At 37.5% G+C, this 23,788-nt stretch overlaps 2 protein-coding genes across 6 annotated transcripts; one reads left to right on the forward strand and one right to left on the reverse strand.

The window, feature by feature from the left end:
- Positions 1 to 104: 104 nt before the first annotated feature.
- Positions 105 to 7,826, reverse strand: Lace (serine palmitoyltransferase long chain base subunit). 2 transcript variants are annotated; one of them, XM_070661714.1, is made up of 10 exons: positions 7,420 to 7,826; positions 4,836 to 5,012; positions 4,277 to 4,431; positions 4,051 to 4,196; positions 3,701 to 3,919; positions 3,473 to 3,636; positions 3,223 to 3,384; positions 2,887 to 3,149; positions 2,678 to 2,807; positions 105 to 2,614 (listed from the first exon to the last, which is right to left on the reverse strand). In XM_070661714.1, the coding sequence occupies exons 1-10, from the start codon at positions 7,573 to 7,575 to the stop codon at positions 2,510 to 2,512; spliced, it is 1,677 nt and encodes a 558-aa protein (XP_070517815.1). In that variant the 5' UTR covers positions 7,576 to 7,826; the 3' UTR covers positions 105 to 2,509. The 2 variants fall into 2 exon arrangements, with proteins under 2 accessions (XP_070517815.1, XP_070517814.1); XM_070661713.1 differs by having other exon boundaries at positions 7,141 to 7,537.
- Positions 7,827 to 8,639: 813 nt separating this feature from the next.
- On the forward strand, positions 8,640 to 23,578 carry Rtnl1 (reticulon). 4 transcript variants are annotated; one of them, XM_070661715.1, is made up of 7 exons: positions 8,640 to 8,756; positions 8,848 to 10,431; positions 17,452 to 17,487; positions 21,147 to 21,354; positions 21,461 to 21,669; positions 21,770 to 21,875; positions 21,953 to 23,578. In XM_070661715.1, exons 2-7 carry the CDS (start codon positions 9,330 to 9,332, stop codon positions 22,005 to 22,007), a joined length of 1,716 nt encoding a protein of 571 aa, XP_070517816.1. In that variant the 5' UTR covers positions 8,640 to 8,756; positions 8,848 to 9,329; the 3' UTR covers positions 22,008 to 23,578. The 4 variants fall into 4 exon arrangements, with proteins under 4 accessions (XP_070517816.1, XP_070517817.1, XP_070517819.1 ...); XM_070661716.1 differs by lacking the exons at positions 8,640 to 8,756; positions 8,848 to 10,431 and adding an exon at positions 13,756 to 14,293; XM_070661718.1 differs by lacking the exons at positions 8,640 to 8,756; positions 8,848 to 10,431; positions 17,452 to 17,487 and adding an exon at positions 17,512 to 18,375.
- The last annotated feature ends 210 nt before the right edge of the window (positions 23,579 to 23,788 follow it).

Genomic DNA, 23,788 nt, shown 5'->3' on the forward strand with positions numbered 1-23,788 from the left:
ATATAATTTTAAATAATTTTATATATTTAACATATATATATTTTTAACAAATATATATTTTTTTTTAATTGAAATTTTTAGGAAAAGGTAATAAACCGCAATAGTTCATAGTAATGGTAATATATTTTGCCATAAGCGTTTGCTAATTACAAAAATAGCCCTATTGATTATTAGGAATGTATACATTGCAAAATCGTGGAATGTTGAGAAAGACGGGCGATTCAACAATTTTTTAATTAATATTTCTCATCCACTTTTTAACAACCGTTAACTGTAAGCTTCAAAACTATTTTTTTTTCTTTATTAAATCTTCTAATATAAAACACCCTTTTTCTTTACAAAGCAGTATTTTGCTTAAAGCACGATATGTTTTAAATACGCTTTAATTAGAAAGTGGATTTGATTTATGAAGATTGATTTGTACATGTGATATTTCTTACACTTTCATGTACAAGTTTGCAATAAAAAATAATGAGAAAAATATAAAGAATTATCTAAAAAACAATTATTATATTTATACCTTGTGAAAAGTAGAACCTAAAATATATATTTTACAATAAAACTATTGAAAGTGTAAGAAAATATATCTAAAAAAAAAATAAAACTTAATATTATTGCTTATTGTAATATATAATCATATTTAAAGTTAAAAATACATAATTATCCGATTTAAATCCGAAGCAATTATATCGAATGAGAGATTTACATCATACAAGATTCAAATTTTTTAGTGTTAAGTGTAATATATATTTGCATAATGTAATCCACATTTAATTTTTATTTTAAGTCACTTAGAAGTATATTTTGCGTTAAATTCATTACGCGATAAATGTATTTGAATTGCATTTTGAATTTATTGGATTGTCAAGAATTTCTTATTGCTATTATATACTGTTGTATAATACAAGATGTACATTAAATTAAAAACGGACCAACGTGATGTATTTTGCGTCTTTGAATATTTATATTTTTGCTTACTAAAGTACAATCAATTTGGCCATATGAATCATTAAAATATGTATGTATAAGCCCTAGTAAGGAACAATAAATTTTTTTTATTTTATATGAATTGTAATGAATATGTTTATACATATTACACAGCTATGTATCCTGTTTCTGTTACACTTCGTACATTTATCACTTTGTAATAATGACAGCGATTAAAAAATAATTGCAACTTTTAGGTAAATTGTCATACTATATCTAATATCATAAAAAATTGATTCATCAGTCATATGTAATTTCATAAATATTACGAGATCATTTTGTGAGATATTACAAAGATGGCAGTATGCTTAATAAAATGAAAATGTAATTCCAACAATCATTAAATATTTCAAATTAACAAATTTGATTTTTTTTTATTGTTCCGTTATTGTGTCATTACTAATATATGTTATGTCTTGTTAATTAGTGCGCGAAAGAAAATATTTAGTTTATTATGAAGAAAAACATGTCAAATATTAAAAGTTGAAAAAGCCGTGTCAGAGATATTTTTTGATTAAAAAGAAATTGTATTGATATGTATCGTACAATATGTGTACTTATATAATTTTTATTTAAGTAAAATTGTATTTCGTTTACAGAAAATTATCTTTGGAAAATTAAAAAATTATTATAAATTAATTACGAGGCCAATCCCATTACTAAATTGCAAGGAATGTGTATAAAAAGTTTTATTTAAAAGTATTTCTGTTTAATTTAATTACCTTAAATAATTGTACAGCAAAATGTGACATTTTCAGAGAGAATTGGTTATCGTCATAAAAATTTACTAATTTTAGTATTTGGAATGTTTTTACTTGATATACTTTAATCTTAAAATATTTTTTCAGCTATGCGTAAATGCTATAAAAATGAATAAACAAATTTAACGGTATGCATATACAATTATAACTCATTGGCATTTAACGATATTAATGAAATTAATTTGTTTGCTCGATACATACGAATCGTGAAATGTAAGAACATATCTGGAGGCAGTGTAATTCCTTATTATAAAAAGCAAATGAAATGGAATGACAAATAGCAGCATATTTATCATTTAATGCGATTATCTTGTTAAATGCAGCGCTATGTATTTCTAGAGTTTGTAATGGTGCGTAAAATATAGTAGAATAGTGTTTTTGCAAAATGCTTGTAAATAGCACTTCTTTTTGGCATAAAATCGACATTAGAAAAAAATTATAGTGAAAAATTTCGCGTCTTAATTATACATGTAATGTACTTAATCCTGTTCCGATCTTCTCTTACATTTATCTTGTATAGATTATACGTCCTCCAGTTATTTCTTAACTTCATGTAGAAATCTTTACATTTGTAAATTTTTGAGAAAAATTTACATAAGCATTAGCTTGATGTTAATAATAATCATAATATAACTTTCATATTTAATAACTGAATGATGCAGTGAATTATATTTGGATCTATGGCAATATTTAAAGCTCTTGACTATCTTAACCCGTCATAAAAACAAATTATCTAACGAATTGTTACTTTACGAGGTAGGTCATTCTGCTTCGCTGTCGGAATACTCTATTTTCGTAGGAGTGCGAATTTTCCTCGAGTATCTTAACCCTAATCTGTCTGCAATGTCCTCAATATGCGACAATACCTGGGATATAAACAGAATTGCGATTAAAATAGTAAGTTTTTTGATTTACGAGTTGTTACTTACATAATCTAATTGTTCCTTTGTGTGTGCGGCGGAAAGACAAAATCGAATTCTACCCTCCATTAATGGAGTTGCAGGGAATCCAACGCCAACGGTTGCAATGTTACGAGTTGTTAGGGTGCGACATACTGTGCTATGTCGAACATTACAAAAAGAAAAATAGAATAAAGCTGAAAACTCAGATTTTAAAGATAATATTTTATCTCACTTACCCGATCTTAGAAAATAAATAAACTAGCATAGGCACAACAGGCGAGTCCTCATTTCCGTAAATTATAACACCGATCTGATTTAATCTACGTCTAAAATATCTCGTATTTCTGGCCAATTGTTTAATGCGTTTTTCACCGGCATCGGTGCCATCTTCCCCTGCAATAATTCGCATCGATGTGATAATTTGTTGCGTTACAGGAGGCGACATTGATGTCGCGTACGTATGCGCGTGGCCATATATCCTTATGTAATTTATCAATTTCTGTAATAAATATCCTATTAAAAATAAGAATATAAAAATATGTCGAAAAAGTCAAAATTCGTTAAAATATTACTTTTGTCCCGGCTATATATCCACCCGCTGAGCCAAAGCTTTTCGTAAATGTTCCCATAAGTATATCTACTTCGCGAGGATCAATGCCATAATAATCGCAAACTCCTCTCCCGTGTTTTCCCATGGCTCCCGTGCTGTGTGCTTCATCTACATAAAGATAGGCCTGTCGGATAATTAAAAAAATGTATATTAACAAGAATTTAAAGAAATAAAGTAATCTTTAAAGATTTTAATCAGTTATTTTTACGAACTTTATATTTCTTTTTTAATTCTAATATCTCAGGTAAATGGACGATTGAACCTTCCATAGAGTAAACACCCTCAACAATGATAATTATTTTCTTCCAAGGTTCGCCAGTCTTCGGTTGACCGAAAACAACGGCATTCTTTAAACGTTCTTCCAAGTGTTTCACGTCTGTGGACCATAATCTTTTTGTATTTTTAACAAAAGATAATTATACTATTATTAATGTACGTACTGTTATGCTTAAAGATCTGTGTTACTGCACCGGATAGTCGCAGTCCGAGAATAAGTGATGCATGATTTTTCTCGTCGCTAAGAACTAGACAACCTTTCGTAACCAAGGAAGGTAAATTTAAAGAGTTTGTGGCAAATCCCATTCCAAATACTATAGCGTCCTCGACTCCCAAAAATTTCGCAGTTAATTTTTCTAGTTCATCGTGTATCGGCATATTACCTTAACATATTTAAAATAATTCGTTCAATTTCTCCTCGTGTATTTTTTACATTGTAATATACAGGATGTCCCGTAGTAAATGAATATTCTATATAAGAAATAAATTATAAATAATAGTAATGCTTATTTACCTAATTCGAGACGCGTGCTGCAACTGGCACAACCAAACTTCCTGAGTGTTTTGATACTGTCATCGGCACACTTACCTTTCGCCTCAGCGAATCCTAAGTAATTATAGGAGCCCAAATTTATACATTGCGTTTCAGTTCCAGTAAATCTGTTAAAATAAAAATAGTTAAAAATTTTAATTCTATCGATACGTGACACATCGTGACTTTTGTACGTGGTCAAACTTACTGAAACGTCCATCCGTAATCATGAGTTACCCGATTTTTTAATGTAACTGTTGCACCAGGAACAGAACAGATAGGCCTGTTCCAACAATCTCTAACTCGTCTATAAACGTACTTGAGATAAAACTTCTCGAAATTATCGTAGAGTGGAGCATACCCCTAAAACGAATATTTAATAAATAACATTTACATGATGCACAAACAATAAAATGTTGTTAAAATACAGTTGCATTTTGCCTGTGCGATGTAACAATTGATAACAAAAATAAATTATCAAACAAAAATCATTAAACTTTAAAAAAACGCAAAAACCTATAAAATACTAGTTCTAGATGTAGTGAAGAAAACCGTTTAAGTTTACTAGTTTAAAGTCAATAATTAAAAAAAATATATCAATTAATGCCTTATCTTTTTTGTATGACTATTATGTTCAACTTTACTTTACTTCAACAAAAACTATGTTTTAAGACTGAATATGCTAGTACACAGTTTAATATTGGAAATATAAATTCGTATGCAATATCATTAATATAAATAGAAATAAAATATAACCATTGTCGTACTTCTCTATTTTTTTCGGTGGCAATCTTCGAATTAAAAAATAGCTCATTAATAAATCCCAGGAACATAAGAATATAGAAACCGAGATGTGTCAACGCTGCTGTGATGAATGGAACTTTTTCAAAGGATTCCTTCGACTGTGATTTTTTAAATTCAGCTTTTGACGAACCTCGAGGAAACTGTAATAAATTTGTACATTAATTTACGCGATTTACAAAATTTATTAATCAATAATATTATTGCGCAATTATAGTGCCTCTTAAATTAATTCTACTTAACTACAATTATATTATTTATACATATATGTATAATCGAGGGATATGTTAAGAACTGATATGATAAACTGAAAGAAATTAAAATTATGTGAGAAATATCAGTGGCATTAATCATGAAATGTAAACCATCCGCCGGTTGCAAAATTAATTATATAATTTTTACGTTATCAAAAAGTTATTTATTATACTACGGTTATAGCAGAATTAGTCTATAACTGCAAAGTCGCGAATGTATTTCATTTTATATTCACAATGTAAGATCTTTATGCATCGATAACACGGCAGTTAAGTATTTTTCCAGCTTTTTTGCATTTTGTTTGATATTAACTTTTTAATAGTATCGTCACCGACTAACTATCTTAACCATGGTATCGTTGCATTATCGTTGCATAAATTGTCAGTTATAATAATGTAAAATTTGACTACAAATTCAGTAAGCTTGCATAGATAAAAGCTGGACACATTTTATCAGTAATCGTGTGAATGTAAAATTTCTCTATAACGCATTTTTTTTCTCTTCACGTTTCAAATCAATTACATCATTATTTATGAAACCGAGAGGAAGCCGAAATATTTAACATAAAAAAGCTGTTATAATCTTTGAAGTTGATTACAGCACTGATAGCGATTTCCGCAAGTAGATTACTCATTGGCGGATCACTTATCACATTTCATGGACAGGCTAGCAGCAATATCGCGTGGTTGTATCTCAAAGCACCATCACGATGGAAAAAGCAACGAGTTAGCCACTCGCTTCATTCAATGCTTTTTAATGCGAAACAAGTTATGACCGGCATTCATGGTCCGTTCTTATTTCAAGACCGTTAAATAAGGTTTTAAAGCTGCTACTACACCATTGTGTTTAATCTACATAAAAATTAAAGTTTTGAGTTTAAGAATGAATTGGGAATATCAGCCTATATTTTATTTCCGTGATAACGCTCGCACCGCGATTAGTTCTCAAATGGAACATTGAGTTATAGTAACTCAGGACGATTTTTATACGTTATACCTTTCAAAAGCTTTTTTTTAATTAAAAAAAACTTGATTTTACTAATTGTTTTAAAATTGTCTTATGTCGCAAAACAGACGCAGTGATAATCGTATAATAAAACGAAAACTTCAGCGAAATACGCGCGCGTGCGCGATATACTTCTAATATTTCCGCTTAATTGCATATTATCAGCTTGTATCAGACCACAGATTACGATTAAGATTAGATCACAATTTGACGAATCAGAGCGAAGTTTAGTACATCAGATATTGGCTTTCTCTCCCTCTCTTCCGCTTGATTACATTCCAAATAGATTTAAATCTTAATCTCTATCTGATACGGGCTTTGTCGTTTATAAAACGTTTATACTGTTTTAGATTTATTTAGGTTCGCCCTATCACCCTTTATCCCCATTTTTTATTTTCAAGGCGAAACAACGTCTATTATTGTACTGAGATTTTATTATCGCGTACCTAGTTTTGGTAAACGAATTTAAACAAATGTGAATGAAACACGTATTAAAAAAAAAAAAACTATCGAAATCTTTTGACAAGCCAAATAAAACTTGACTGAGTTGTAGGTTTGGAATTCCTACGATAACCTCGGCAAAATTTTTGAAGTTTTAAAATCAAATTAAATCAAACGAGATTGAGAAGTAATGCGTACGTTATCTTTTTAACGTAGATAATCTCTCGTATTTCTTATTAAGTGTACGAAAATATAAAATAATTCAAGAATCTCGATATTTCGACGATTGAATCGAATCACCCATTTCCAGTTGGAGTTTCAAAAATGTGGTTTCTCTCTATCATGTCGAGTATTCCGATTAATCCTCAAATGAAACACTGGATTACAGGAATGATTTAGGATAATGTTCAAACGTCAGGATTTCTAAAAACTCCCTTATATTTTCTTCAGATATCCTTGATACTTTTTTATTTTCTTTGGCGCGTTAATCTAAAAAATTCTGCGAATTTAATGCATTAGGTTTAAAGCTATAATTAAAGTAGTAAATAGATAAAGTGGACTAGGACTTACGAGGATAATGTTCCATTTAAGGATTAACAGCATCGTCCCTTCGAAGAAGAGGAAATGAGGAGGCGCATGTACGTGGCACACTAGCTGCAGTGCTGGTGACATCAACAGTAGCAATATATGGTTCGCAAGAGGCAAGTGGTACAGCTGAAGGAGGGTGACACGGCTGGATTTGCTGGATGCCGCGGGCGAAGCGGACATGGTGTAACGCGCCGAACAAGGGAATCACGCTGGTACGTGCGGTGCGCCGGTTCGTTAGGTCGCCTACTTAGATGTACTTACGTGTAAGTGGCCGTTGCTGGTAGTCAACGTGTATCCGTTAATCTTGCCGGCGTCCTCAGCACCGCGCGGGGAGGAGGTTAAGCCGTTCCGCAGCGTTGTCCCTTCGCCGTTGCACGTGTCGACGGCGCGTAACCTCGTGGTCGTCGTCGTCGCCATCGTTCGAGTTGACTCGCTGAACGGTCTACGCGCGGTCTACAGGAACTCTGGGGGTTCGAGAGAGCCAACGACGCGATGATGGGAAATGTCGCGGTGCGGTTGTCGTCGTCAGCCACCACTCGTCTCACCAGTTTCACACCACTGTTTCTCACCACTCGCTCCCAACGGCTCCACTCACACCACCCAACGCCGTGTAGGAGCTGCGCGACGCGACGTGTGTCCGTCCCAGCCGCGGTGCGGTGTGCGATCGGCAGCTTGATGATACGCTTCGTCCCGCTGCTCGGCGCTTGCGCGCGCCGCAGTCTGAAAAGATAAACTCCTTAATTCCGCGCGCCGCGACGAATGCCCCGTACTCCCGCAATCCGCATCGGCCGAAGGCAACTTCACGCGACCTCCGCTCGGGACTCGAGCACTTAAGAGAGAGAGGAAGGGCGTTGCTCCAAACCGAAATGCCTTCGGAATGCGACGTTATGACGTCCACCGCTTTTCTTCTTTTTGCACCTTCCTCCGCCACCGCACAAGCGCTTCTGTCGAACGTAACAGTAATTGAATAATACATTTTTCGCTAATTACCGTTAATTTCTTGCGAAGACAGATTCGTTCGGATCCACGAATTTCGTCTTGTTTTCTCAGAAAATATATATTACGATTCTCGCCGCTTCGTAAAACGAAGTTCAGCGTCTCGGTTGAGGCAGAGCGTTGTTAACAAGTTATTCGAAGCGATAAATAAGGAATCCAAAGTATGAAGAAAATTATTTAATATCCGTGGCACCCAAAAGTGCTCGAGTTGGTCAAATCTTGAGACAGGGAAAAAGCGGTCAATCTCGATCGAGAATTTAAGCGGCTATTTTAAAAAGTAAGCAACAGTTGAAGGTATTGCGTGGCATTGCGTCTCATGGTTTACTTGTTCAAGCATTTTAACGCAGCGCAGCCCTAACGCTAAAATCGAGGCCTGTCTTTTAGGTGCACGCGAACTTGATCCCATTGTTTGACGCGGCGGCCGCTGCTAAGTTGGAGGCGCGGTAGTGGGGACAGCGATGACCGCACGATTGGCTCGCGCTACTTGGAACAGCGGAGGAACGAGAGAGGGCACCCTTCGCGAGGGGAGTACATCTCGCCGCAGCTGAATCTACCCGTCTACGTCGATCGCATTGAATACAATTGAAGAACTCGGTATTGAGGTTTGTCGTCGCGTTTTGGCATCGCGAGTCTCAATCACGTTAGGTAGTTTCCCCGCTGATCTTATTTCATCCGCCGCAATTTCCATTCCAGTTACGGCCTTCGGCCCTTCGCGTCGCGTCAGCTGGCCGTCGAGCGACGACGCATGAGTGCGTACGGCGAGCGGCCGTAGTTGTTCCTGGTTCTGGACGCTCGCGCATCGTCTGTCGCGAGGTGGTGAGAAGAGGTCGTGGCGCGAACTAGCGCGAGGTACGAGAGACGCGGAGAAAGCAAAGGCGGTGGTGAGTCAGGGCGGCAAGGACGTCGGATGAGTCGTATCGTCGGATGTTCCCCACTGAGAGGTTGCGACGGCACCGGCATCAACGACAACGGCGGCGGCGACGGCGGCAGGTGGGAGTAACGCCGCTCCTCGTACCTGACTTTTATGGGAGTAGGGAGCGTCGCGCAATATTCCGCGCAACCGACACCGCGCGGGGATCGAAGCTTTAACATTTATCGGGACTATTCGCGCAGATCCAGGTGAGTCATCGCTAATCACCAAGTGTACGAATTGCTGATCAATCCCGTGACCGAGGATGGACTCGCGGCTTCAGGACGCCCTGAACGACGTCCTCCTCAAGAGAGACCACGACTCCGTCGACGATTTCGAGCATCTCGGCCACGACGGTTCCCCGGACGACCGCCCGGATCATCGACAGCAGCAACAGCCGCCGTCGATTGACGCGCCACGTGTCGATGATCTTCTGCACATCGGCGACTCCTTTCAGGACTCCGTATTGCCCAGCGCGCTTCTTGACGCCGAAGCGAAACCCGTGCCTGCGACACCGCCGCCTTCCGCGGACTTTGACAAGTGCGCAGCTATGGCGCAGTCGTCGGATCCGTTTCAGCAGCCGCTGGACCCGGTCGATCCCAAATTGGCCAGCATGACGTTCGTCGAGAGCGAGCGGGCCTACCGTCATCAGTTTCACGATGACGAGGACGGCGATGACGATGACGGTGATGACAACTACAACATCGAAGAAGAAGAGATACACCTCCAGCCGCCGTTGTTACCGACTTCGACCACCGCGTCGACCGTTCAAGACGACAGCGACCTTCTGCTGTCATCGTTTACGAAAGCCGCCGACAGCAAGGTGCCACCGATCGAGGAAGACTCCGATACCTTGTTTTCCGATTACGGAAAACGGCAGGAGCGTAGCTTCGCTCCATTTAAAGATAACGACGAGGATCTCGTGCAGAACGTTAAGTCGTCGATGTTACCGGCGCCGGAAAAATCGCCGCTTATAGACTTCCTCGGCGACGACGGCGAGTCGACGCGGGAAGAGAAGGTTAAAAACGACGACGACTCGTGGAACGTGGTGGAGAGAACGGATCTAAAGCGAGAGCAGGCCCGAGCCGCCGCGTTCGAACCGCCGACGAAACCGTTGCCCCCGTTACCGAAGGAGGCGCAGTTCCTGGAGAGGGCAAGCCAGGACGCGTTTGAGTCATCGGGTGACTTTTTAGCTACGGAGATCACCAAGTCGTCGCTGCCGCAGCAACGTCCGAGTGTCAAAACGCAGCAACGTGAAGCGCCGAAACCCAAGGAAGCCGATCGTGCTCCCTATCGTCCGGTCGTCGACAAGAAGAAGCAAGAGATCGAAATCGCGCCAAAGGAAATATTCAGAGATATGGGATTAGGTGAGTGTGATCACCTTGTTTTTTCTTTTTTTTTTTTGTTCGATAAATTGCAGCGAAATCTTGTCTCTCTACAAGGCGGGAATTAAAATCGAATAATTAAATTTAAAAAAAGAAATAAATTATAAAGAAGAAAAAACGGTCTGAAATTAATACGGTATTATATATAACAACGAAGATGAGTGCAAATTGAATTATTGCCTCTGGAAACTAGGTTCTAAAAATAATATGTTAATTAATTTTTATTAATCTGGTCATTTAAAAGCACTTCCGCCTGGCTACAACTATCGTCATGAACGTGATACTTGCTCAGCTATCTTTCGTGGATTGTATGCACGATTAAAATAGCTGTAGCCTGCGTACTTTTTTTTCTCCATATAACAACACGCTCTACTTAACAACCAAGGAATAATGCATTCCACGGGGAGCGTCGACGCGCGGAAAATTAGTGTCGGTACTGATTGCAAGCGCCAACCAATTACGAAGCGATTAATAATAATCGCAGATCAATATCAAAAAAGATAATTGCAAAATCGGAATCCTGATGTCTGTTTAACGATCGCAAAAGATTAATCCACATTATATATTTAGCGATCATAAATTATTTCTATAGCGAACTGCTGAAACTTGCGCTTCATTGTAATATTTATTACTTTTTTTTTTCTTTTTTTTTTTTTCTGCGGACAGTCGTTTCGTATGGCTGATATTGCCAGTTGAGGTCACCTCTTGTTATGTGTTTTATTGATCCGTCGAGATACCTTTCGGTTACTCCCGTACGTTTGTTGCGTGTCCCATGAAAACCGACAAGTGCACCCTTATCACGTAATATTACGCACGGGGATTTCTCTTTTTAGATATATTTTTTCCACGTAGCTAATTCCGAAGTCAGCACTTTATTTAATGAGTTATCGTTATTACTGTTGCTTGTAACAAATACATATAACGCGCGTAATTTACTAAAACTGATAATAAAATCTGTAAAAGATATTATTAGACTAGCGAATTTAGCTGGGAAAATTAATTGTCAGATTAACGATTTAAAACATGTAAAAATATTCTTTGCTTCATTAATATGTATGTCAAAATAATTTTTTTTTTCACTGTGAGCGTGTTTTTTGTTTGTCTTTTTTTTATGGAAATATATGACAGTAGATCTATAATATTCGATGAAGTTTTAAATTACTTAATATGCTCAATTTTCTCGCAGTGTAATAGATCCAATGCTCGATCATAAAACCTATATTAACCTTAATTTTCGATGCATTTCTTTCGAGGATTGATAATTCTAACAGTTACTTCATTTTTAATGGAATAAAACTTTTTAAACGTGTGTAGTAGTTATGTAGAACAATAGATAATAAAAAAAAAATTTATTTCTCATACATTCTCTTTTATCATTACACGTGTTATTTTTATTACACGTTATTACACGTTATTCATTTATTTTAGTTATTACACGTATTTATTTATTTTGAAATACGGCATTGCTTTTGCTTTTTGTTGAAAGAAACATTTTAGTTTGACTCGCATTAAAGATATTTCTTAAATAATAATAAACTGTGGAGATACTTTTTGATAGACAATTAATTTTCTTATAAATAATATTTATAACAAGTTGCCGTACAGACCTCTTTTTAAATTCCTTATTTTTTCAAACTGTGTCACGAAGAGCCACGGTAGGAAAATTGCGACCAACGTCAGCTGTAGTCGAACCGTAGTTGAGTAAAGACTGATCATGGCACGACGACTGGACAACTATTCACGTACTTGAGAAACATATTTTCAACCCCACCAAGACGTAACATATTCTTTTTTATCTTCAATTATCATTCGACGCGTGGATGTCACGAATTTCGTCACTTGGAGATCTTATAACCTTTTATTTAGAATTACATTGGTCAAAATTACGATTTTACTTTCATCAATTTTTCCATCTACTTCCACGATAGTTAAAACAATTAATCTTGTATACGTTATAAATAATTTCAATTACGCACGTGTACATATTGAAAAACAAAACAAAAGCAGAGTTGTTTTTTTAAAAAAAAATGCTTTATATTGTGTAAATCAAATGTGAACAGTTGATAAATTTTTCATTTGCAATACGTGATAATTTTATCACGTTATATTGATAAATTTAATAAGTCAGCGTTGCAATCGCATTATTTTAATGATGTATCGGCCAACATTTATTTATATTTTACTAATTGAGAAAACAGCTCGTTTATCGGTTGTAGTTAAAGAGATAGAATGTCAGCAAGTAGTTGGTTCACCTTGAAGGAATGGGAATAATTTGTCGTACATGCTCTAATCAAATGTCAAGATCATGACCGCTATAAAATTGAGATTTTTTTTTGTTATACATGGATGATGATAAAAGAAACGGCGTAATAAAATTGGTGATTGTGGAATGTGGTTAAAGATTACTTTAAATTGTTGACACAACTTGTGTATTATGTTGCCCGCTGCGGATTTATAATTTTTACGCCAAATTTAAAACTGAGCGCGAACATACTATGATCAATTCAACGAAAGTAGAGCAGTCTATGGTGAATTATTGCGCAGCGTTTTTAATGCGGTGCACTGCAACGTGCTGCATTATAAACCAAAAGTGTTACAAATGTGATGCGAGATTAAGATAATTAAGAAGTAATTTTAATTGCGCTACTACAAGCAAACTTTAATCAACTTCCTTAATTCGAAGCCGCAAGCGCAAAACCTAGCCTGGTTTAAATTTTTACATTTTTTTTTCTTTATTCAGTCTTTAAATCTTTTTTCTTTTAAAATATTTTATTTTATTTTATTTTATTTTTTTTTTTTATTTTTTAATTCCCGTAAATAGAGCTCGCTCGAAGTTGTTCTCATGAAAGTTATTTATAATTGACGTCTTTGTAAATGTGTCTTTTTATAAAAGACCAGTAAAAGTACGAACTGTAGATGCTAAATTATCCGTGACGTAAAGTACCATAGATAGACGCTTTACATATAACTATTACTCATCACGTATTTAATGTGTACTACAAAAACTATGACAATATTTAGATTTTTACTTTATGATGTCATCGAGTCGAAATAGCTGCATCGAGTAAAGGGTCTAAAGTGAATGAAAAAATATTCGCGAAACGTCTCTCTTGCGTCGGTACAGATTTCTCGATCGTGATCGGTCCATCGCGCGTGTGGTCAAGTATAGCTTCTCGTCGGTCGCTATAAAGCGCGATGCGAGGTTCCGAGCAATATGGCGATGAGCTTGGACAAGTGGGGGAGGACAGGACGGAGGGTTTGGCGGGGAGATGGGGGGGCTCGAAAGACCTCCAGTGGGTCGATAACAAGCTTCAGTCCTCAGTCCTCATCTCGCGCAGTGCGACGGATCGTCCGCGGTTCGCGTTTCTCGCAGCTCCGTCGTACCGGGTGATCGTTCCGCGAAAGCCGGCCGCCTGTTCCCCGTCGCGAGATCCCCCTTGCCCGACAGAGAAAAGTGCCACGCGTTCTTGCCGTTGTCACCGTCATCCTCGGGCGTCGCTGTCATTCTCGTCGTTTTCGCGAAAGTGCGTCATTCGGCGTACGCGCGCGCGCGCGCGGCAAGATACGCCATTGCTTCCGCGAGCGTTCGCCAGGCGCGCTGACACGGCAGGAGCGAGTACTCCGAACCGGCGCGGCGGCGGAGCACAGCTCGGCGAGCAGTGAGGGAGGTGCGCGTCGTGACAGAACCCCGTTCGCCAGGTGTGCGCAAGGATGGCGGATTTCGACGCGACGTACCCCGCGGCCGCTAAGAGCGTCGACGAGGGTAACCAGGTCTGCAAGCGAGGCGCCTCCACCAACCCTTCGTCCGCGGCCAGCCCGTGCTTCTGGAACATTCTGAACCCCCGTAGGTCTATTTCTCAGCACTTTCTCTCCCGACTCGGTCCTTTAAGCACGCCCTGCGTTAGGATTTATCTTTTTCTTCCCCTCCTCGGTCAAGCGCCCGCGCGCGCGCGCGTTCACGTTCGATACTTCCGAGTTCGATACTTAGCGCGGAATACGGACGAATAATTCACGGAAATGGCGTGCGTCGCGTATGTCCTTACATTTTTTCGTATTCCGTTCTTCTTCCGTGCGACGTCGGAGGGTGTTTCCCGCCGATGCGAGTACCGCCCGCGGGGGTGCGGATGAAATCGGGTCGCGCGCGGACTTTAACCCTCAAGTGGAACAATGGATTATGGTAACCCAGAGCAGTTTTCTAAAGTTAGAATTTTTAAGAGCTTTCTTCTGTTCCATTCGACTCTTTCTAGCATATTTCTTTTCTTTAATATTTTAATATTAATTAAAAAAAAAAAAAAGAATACTAATTATTATTATTCTTTAATATTGATGCATCAGGTCGCAAGGTATAAAGCAAAAAGACTTAAAGTGGTCAGAAGTGTTCCATTTAAGGGTTAATTAATCCTCGTTACGGCCGCTTTCGTGTCGGTGACCCGGGCTTCGCCCTGCGCAGAGCTACCTGCCCGAGATATCAGAATCTCCGATCGAAAGTGGGTTATCGATCGGCCGACTACCTGCGAATAATATTTATGCCTGCATACCGAAACTGACGTTTCCGCCGAACTTACCTGCCCATTAAGGGTCTTGGACCGAGCCCACGGAGCTCATTTTCTTTCCGTCGTAGATGGAATTCCTGTAGAACAAGTCGATACCTGCAGGGACCAACGGTCGTCGCTTTTGGCGAAAAAAGAAAAGAAAAAAAAAATTTGTACTACAATTTTGTCTAATATTTTTTCATTTTTGTACATTGATCTATCGACGTTAACGCGGCGAATATTATTTGATCGTTAAAAGATTAATGTGAAAGAATTTATTCGCACAGACAGGTACAGAGCAAGTGTCTTCTCACTGAGATTTATATTAATTATCTTTTAATGCATGTCGATAGCATTTCAATTTAAAATCATGACGTGGTACATTTATAATGCACTTGCCTGTCGAGCGAGTTAGTGAAATTTTTGCCTCCGCGGTTATTCTCAAGTTGCAATAAAGTCGCAACGCCATGCCGGCATGTGCCTTATGATTTTTCTGCAACTTGAAGTAATTACCGGCCTTGGATTATGTAACGCCACGACATTCAACCGTGAGCTACGTATATAGTAATTGCTGACGTAATTGACTTTCGAACTTTATCCCAAAGTCATCACTGGATAGTCCGCTCTCGAGTGTCACGGTAACAATTGGTTGCTAAGAGAAAATTGCATAACTGCATTATCGTTTTATCATCGTGTTAACACAGCGGGAAGATAACGACGATTTTGCTCATTCAAGTTCTATCTTCGTACCTTTTGTCTGCCACAACACCCTCAACGCCTTAGAAAGTGAAATGTTCATTAATACACGTCGATCCTTCCACATGATTCCTTCTGAGGAAAAATTAACTCAATTTGGTTTCATTTATTATTTGGCTGGCAATAATTAATGTGTACTTAAAGAAAACCTCTGATTAATTTTTTTTAACAAATTTAACATAAAAAGATGAATTTTGCCGAATCATTGTTTTATTTCTAGACGCATTTTTAATTACCAGTTGCCTTCAACAGTTAAAACAAATTGTAAAAGACGATAGATACTTTTTGCAACTGTAGATAGGTACTTCGACGATGCGTCCGATAACGCGCTGACTGACAGTACACGTTGCACATACGTGATACATGCGTAATACATTCAATATAGTCCGTAAAATGCAACGTTCAACGAATAACACGTATCACTCGATTCGACTTGACTCGATAAAATTCATTTCCGCAGTTTGCGAAACGTTAAAAATATTAATGACGATTTTTTTTTTTTTTTTTTGATTGCGAACTAATTTTCCTGATTCCAAAGTCGAACGCGAGTCGCCTAATGTGTCGCCGTTTCAAGGCAACAGGAGTCATATTGCGCAGTGCATACGCGATCGATTGCTTTGGTCCCGTTCCCCGTGCGATTTGCGCGCGTGCTTATAATTTGCACTGGCGTGTACTTTGAAATTATTTCCCACGCGATATATATATACACATGTCTATATATGTGTGTATATATATATGTATAAAGTTGAGATATTCATATGTGACATTGAGGGAAATCGTGTTGTAGCACGTTTCCGTCAATATCAAGCACTGTACATCCCTGGTGAACTGTCAGCTGATGAACGAATCATTCTATCTGCACATTTATCTCATTGATATTCGCGGTAATAATAGAGCGCTCAGCCACACTCGACTAAGGCTCGCTATTGCTCGATAAGATTATTCGCTTCAGGGAAAAAAAGCAATTTCTTATTTTTGCTTGATATTGTATCTTACTGCCCTGCCAGACTGCGATAATGCATTCGTCAGTGCTCTTCAATATATTCTTCAAACGCTTTTTCTATATCACGAAATTTGCATTTAAAATGCCGATAAGAATTGCTTAAAAGATTCGCGCAATCGCTCAAGCACCCGCGGTGCTTCAATAGCACTTTTAAGCGGCAATTCTTTTAATACGGTGGCTATATTCTATCTATATCGATTTGCTATGATATTAATAGAAGCGTAACCTGAGAAATGAGCTCAAAGGGGAATGTGTCATGTATGAGGGATAAATTATACCTATGATAATTACCTTTCTGGGTTTTACTTAATCTTTTATTTCTCGTGCCTATTTTTTGCAACAAATAATTTTTTTTTTTTTTTTTTGTGAAGAAATTCACAAATTAAGTAAGCATTCTATATTATCTTGAACTAAGAATACTCTCTTCATTGCATCTATTAATATTATGTTGAGTTTGTTATTATCATTAATAATTTTTTGTACATTTGTAACTATTTTGAAGACGCTAACAGAATCGATTTATCACGTTAATGTGAGCTCAGATAAATGTATGCAAATAACTCTTTCATAATTTAATGAAATCGCTTTAAAAGTTTATTTAACTGTGCCTGAGTTGATGGGTGATGGATTATATCTTTGCGTCTTTATTTGCACTTTATATATCGAGTGGTGAAATTTAATACTAATATAGTTTAATTGTACTGTTTACAGATGCCTGGTTTAATCCTGAAAGACTGAATCCAAAAGGTAAGAAACGAAAAAAGATGAAAGTAATTTTAATAGTTTATTAAAATTGATCTTTTAACGTTTGCTTGAGACAGTTTATTGTTACGAAAAAAAAAAAAAATGTTATGATAAAGTTTAAATGTTACTGCAACATTTTAAACGTTATATAAACTTTAAATGTCATTGCAGCTTGCTCGAATTATTGATAAAAAATTGTGTAATGCAGCACAAATGTCAGAGACAAAATTAACTAAATATATTTAATATTATTAACTCAATATATATCGCACTGCGATTTAAAAAATCTTTAGAACTTACGTCATCATCATACGGCGGCTAATCAAATACAAAATGCAAGATACGCTAGGCATTGCTTTCATGCGTTAAGAAACTCTGAGATAAAAGCTTTTGGGAAAATTTTTTAAGGCTATCGGAATATTTACAAAAAAAAACCTAACAATAAGATGAAAAGCACAGATATATAGCTAGCATCAACTCACGCGTAAGCTAGCGAGCGTCCGGTGAAGTGTCGCGCGGCTCGAGATACAATAATTAGTCCGGCACGAACGCGATTTCGCATTTCGGCAGCATCCCTACCTGTCTCATCGGGCCCGCCGTTTCTCGGACGCTACTAAATATAACGTCCAGCCAGCCTCTCGTTGGTCCAGTGCCAGGTTTTCGAAGACCCTCGTCGGGGTTTCCAAACCAACGGAGCAGTCCCCTCGGTAACGAAGTCGTCGGAACCGGGTCGGTCGTTCTTCCGTTTGTTCTATCATTGCACATTTCTGGAGCAATCGCCCTCTCATCCGAATCCACACGAACAGATATTACGGTTCTTGGTGTAAACAAGATAATCGATAGGGCACGACGGGATGTTCATAGAGAAAATGGCTATCACGAAGGAGGAATGTGAGTAACGATGATGATTCAGCGAACGCGTGTGTCTCGGATTGTACGTATGTTAAGAAACAATTTCGAGTGGTCGATGGATGTAAAAGTGAAATTCTGTGAGCCGTAAATAAAGGAAATGCTAGGTTCGTTAAACGAGACGTAACGAAACTAGCCTGTAATTAATTGCGGAAGGTACGTTGAGAGGGATTAGGGGATACTGAGGAGTGAGAGAGACCGAGTGATTTTGTGTAGATTTATGCGCTTAACTATACACATTAGATTATTTTGCATAAATATATATATATATCTTCCCGTCATATTGTGTCTCAATTTTGAACGTGTTGCGAAACTCGCCGAACAATTTTAACAAGTTTGAGAATCCCTGCATTGGCTAGTATGTTACATTACGTTACGTACGTACTTTTTGTATCCAATTCTATATTGGTGCTTTTCAATGAGACGTTTTGACAAAGATTTAGTCACCGTAGAGCTAATTATCTAATATTTCAAGGGGAGAATCTCGAACTGATGTTACAAGTTTCTGAGAGTTGCGTCCAATAATAGATGGCTCGAAGAGTGCTGATATTTCATTGATATCTTATTTTCAATGTCGCGGCAAGTATCTTTTTTTCCTCGTTGCGCGTATAATCACTTGAAATTGTAAATACAATCTAAAGCAGTAAGAACTTTTGCAAAAAGCTCAAGAACTCTCGTAGATATCAGTAAAAAAAAAAGGTCTTATATGAGACGTCTGCAAGTTACGGCATATTCTTACCAAATGTGCGTCATCGTAGTTTTATTCGATTTTTTTTTTCTGGCTTATAAAGATATATCCACGTATCTCCATTGTATCGAACCGATGGCAATTTATTTTATTATTTACACACGTAGTAAGGCCTGAAATAACGCCACGTACAACTATATTATACAATTATATTATACTTTCTTTGCGTTCGAGTTTGAAGGGAGCTTTCTTAGATATAACGCGGAAAAATGAGATCTCTCTTGGTACGTCTGGATGTATTGAATAAAAATGTTTTGATTTTCGTTTTCTAATTCAACGCTCTGGATTCATTAATAGGTATAGAGCTTCTATAAAGCGGGGATTCTATTTTATTAGAAAGACCAGTGTAGCCGTTGCATACAATAGCTACTTGGTCCTGTCTTTTTCTTTCCGTTGGATGACGCACACCGTAGATAAATTCGAGGGGGAAACTCGTGTATACGAATCGATAAAGCGGCGCCATACACAACCGTCGCGTCGACCTGTAATGCATAATTCTGTGCTGTGAACAAGCGACGGTCACGAGAGCCGAGTATATACGTTTCGTGTCTTATCGTCGTAGTTATATATAAACGTGTTCCAGTCAATCTTTTAAAAATCGAAATGCCATTTCTGTCATCCGGCACGAAAGGTAGGTGTCTCAAAATACTTTGGTTTGGCAAAGACAATTTTTTGAAGATAGCTACCCGTATCGCACACATCCGCAATGCGGCAAAGTGTCGTTTCATCTCGTTTAATGCATTCTATACGAGTTTCATGCGATTTATTGATTCTAGCTTTCTTTCGTAAACTTCAAAATAAAGAGTAATCTAATTTTTTTTTTTTTAATCTATTTTTTTTTTTTTTTTAATCTATATTTTTGTCTACGATTAAGTGTTTTCGTGTAAATCTTTTCGAAACGGAGTAAGTCCAAGTAACTACGTCCCTGTTCTACGTTTTAGCCACCTTCCTCTCGTTCTGTCTTTCCCCTTCTTTCTCCCCTCTCTTTTTCACTTGCTTCGCTTTCTTTCTTTATCAATGAGGCTGTTCTTTCGCGTGGCTGGATCTTGAATAATGTGTGCTGCAGCAGTCGCGTGCGTGACCGCCGCTTGCGCAGATATCCCCGGCTTCGTCTAACGGGAAAGGTTTCCGTAACGCTTTATAAGGATGGTGCGAAGGAACGTTCATAGAGCACACGTGCAAGTTCTGCCGGAGCGCGGTTCTGGTAAGTTCTTCGCTCCTACGCGTCCCTTTGTGATCTTATGTTTCAAGAAGCAGCTGGCTTGGCTGGCTGGCGACCATTGATTTTGAGAACATATGGTTGATAACGTATTATACTAGCTCTACTCCTTTCTCATCGCGTTCATGATTCATAGAGACGCATTTTTGCAACATCGGCATTGCATAAATCTTCTGAGGAAGTTTAACTGGACTTGGACCAGGATTATAAAAGTTTTTTTCTACTCTGATATTCAGTTTCGATAAAATGTGAAGAGCTATGAGTTTCCTGTTTTTAAAAATTCAGACAGATCTACCAGATGGCCTCTTGAAGAGAAATAATAGAGCGAAAAATCATATATACCTATGTGTTCATAGTCATTGCTATAAATTTTTTTTATTCCGGTTGTTTTCCATATTGCTGTTCGGGGTATTAACTTATTTGCAGATAGTACTGACTGACGTCTGGGCAAATATCATTTCGTGTTTGTACAGGTACATAAAGTGTGCTAAGTAACAGATGTAAAAGGATCATTTGCAGAATTATAATAATCATCAATTGATTTGGAAGATATCTTGATTGGCAAACATCTTTTTGCTGATAAGAATTGCTGGAGGCTCTTAATATCTTTTTTAGGAGAATGTTTGAACGATTTGTTATATTACAATGTAAATATGTCGCGGATGATTTTATCGAGAATATTAAATTAAAAGAAATCAACGGCTATTCATATAGTTCATTATCGGATAAGGTATATCAAGCTTTTCGTACTTAAAAAAAAAAATTTTTATCTACTTCTGTTTACAGTGGCGGCTCTGATATACTGGCGTGATCCGAAAAAATCGGGAATCGTGTTCGGCACGATACTAGGCGTGCTCCTGTCACTGGCCTATTTCAGTCTGATTAGTGTGCTGGCTTATTTGTCACTTCTCGCCCTTAGCGGAACTATTCTTTTCCGCATCTACAAAACTGTTCTTCAAGCAGTTCAAAAAACTTCAGACGGCCATCCATTCAAGTAAGTATAAAATAATGGAAAATCTTTTAAAAATACAATAATAAATAAATTTTTAATTGACTGGACCGTAGCAACGTATCTAATCAAGTAATCACTTGTATTACAGGGATATTCTTGATCTGGATTTGGCATTACCAGCTGAGAAAGTACACGAAGTTGCAGATGTTGCGGTCGCACACGCTAATGCTGCTGTTAGCGAGTTACGTCGACTTTTCCTCGTTGAAGATTTCGTTGATTCTCTCAAGTTCGGCGTTTTGCTCTGGTGTCTCACCTACGTGGGTTCTTGGTTCAATGGCATGACTCTCATTATAATTGGTAAATTATTTTTACGTTATGTATATTATAAAATATCACTCCCTATCTCGCGGTTGTACATAAAAATAATTCAATGATTAATTTTATTTCATTTTATTAGGAGTGGTTGCTCTCTTCACGCTGCCTAAGGTTTATGAAACAAACCAGGAGCAGATTGATCAGAATCTCGCCTTGGTACAGGCAAAGATCAACGAAATTACCGCCAAGTAAGTTGGAACAAAGTGACTTGCAATTTCTGCTTGCTATAATAGGTGTCAAAAATGTACTATTCGATTGTTTTTAGAGTAAAGGCGGCAATCCCTCTTGGCAAGAAAGCTGAGCCAACGAAGGAAGAATAAGAAAGAAACAGGAATGGCGATAGTCCAACGGACAGTCGAGACAACAGATATAGAAAAGATTAAGTTAGAAGCAAAGGAAGGAAAAGTGTGAAAGAAAAGTTTGAAAACGCGCGTGCGAGCAGCCCGACCCGACACACGACTGAAAGGAGACTTGTAAGTCTTCGTTCAACGAAGATCGAGTTCAGCAATCACATGCGGAAACTAATGAAAGTCATTAGCGGTATTTTTAAAAGCCTGTCCGCTGTATTTCCGGAGAAAGATATTTCTTAAGACACAAAATGGTCGGCAAAGTTAAACGATCAATCGCAGCGCACGCGTACATCGACATTCTAATTCACAAGAGCAATTTTTATCGAGCAAGTAAACATCGCGAAAGAAAGAAAGAATGAGAAAAGCAACACTTAGTGATTAATTAATCGTTTATTATTGCGGTAAAAAAGCGTCGGCCAGCAACAGTGCAATGGACAGGGCTACTCTCGTGGATTGAACCAGCCCTTTGTCCACTCCCTTCCCCCTTTTTTTGTCTCGTCGTAATCTTTAACTAATGTTTTATGGTTATCATAAACTTCGTGTTTTTACCTACTCGATAATGTCCTTTGTTTTCCTCTTCACGAAGAGAGAAAAGAATGAACGAGAGAATAAAAGTAGAATAAATGCTTATGAATATGCGCGTGCAAGAAAAAGAGAAAGAAAGAGTAAGAAAGTATGTGGATACGTATGCGTGTGTGTAATAAGGCTGTGTGTGATTCATTTTAGTCTTGTCTTCGTCGGAGCGTTATATTTCGATTAGCTTGGATCATTGTTTCGCGGATCGAGCGCCATTAAAATAAGTAAGTCGCGCGCGTCACAGCGAGATATAATGAGAACTGGGGGTATTCAGGAATAGTGGTATTTGAAAAATTTATTGGAAAGAGATGATGTTAAACGAGATGCACAGCATATAAATAAAATTATTTACCCCCTCAGCAATAGATATTGTAAAGTAATGATCTAATTTACAGCGATATCCCCCATCATCTCGATGTTTTTAAGTTGTTGTGTTTGAAAAAATTGAATGGAAGTTTAATGATGAATTAAATCATGCGGTAACGTATATATATATGCATATATATACGTATATATATATATGTATATATATATGATATATTATCTATCTCTCACTGACGTTGACGTTTATATAATATTATTGCTACTGCATCATTAATTGTAATTATACCGTTATATGCGCACACGCATTTTATATATATATACATCGTATATGCTTCTGCTCGTGTGCGTATGTATATGTGTACAAACGCGCATGTGTGTATACATGTGAATGAAAAGGACGGCTATCGAACAGGGTGATCTTAAAACAGCAGGGCACGGAACGGTAAATGATAAAGATGCAACTTTATATCATAATATCTAAATAGTTATCGAGAACACGTGTTTTTGTCGGGACCGATGGCTAAAATGTTAAGAATGTGAATTATAATATGCGTAATATGCTTCTTGTCGTTTTCATTATTGCATCTGCATCCGCGCATCCGCATTAATTTATAAATAAATGATATTAAATAAAAAAAAAATCCTTGCTGTTGTTTTTACATTTATTTATCATATATCCCGTAGATCAATAAGCCTGTAACAATTTTTAACTGTTCTAAATCCAATATATTAAAATATATTCTGGCCTTCCTGCTTTCCGTTTGCTCTAAACCTCGGAATACTCTCGTTTATAATGTCATAATTGAGAATTATCTGAATTTTTGAGTAAAAAAAAAAAAAACAACTTGTGT

The sequence above is a fragment of the Cardiocondyla obscurior genome, linkage group LG09 (assembly GCF_019399895.1).
Source record: "Cardiocondyla obscurior isolate alpha-2009 linkage group LG09, Cobs3.1, whole genome shotgun sequence".
Classification (NCBI taxonomy): Eukaryota; Metazoa; Arthropoda; class Insecta; order Hymenoptera; family Formicidae; genus Cardiocondyla; species Cardiocondyla obscurior.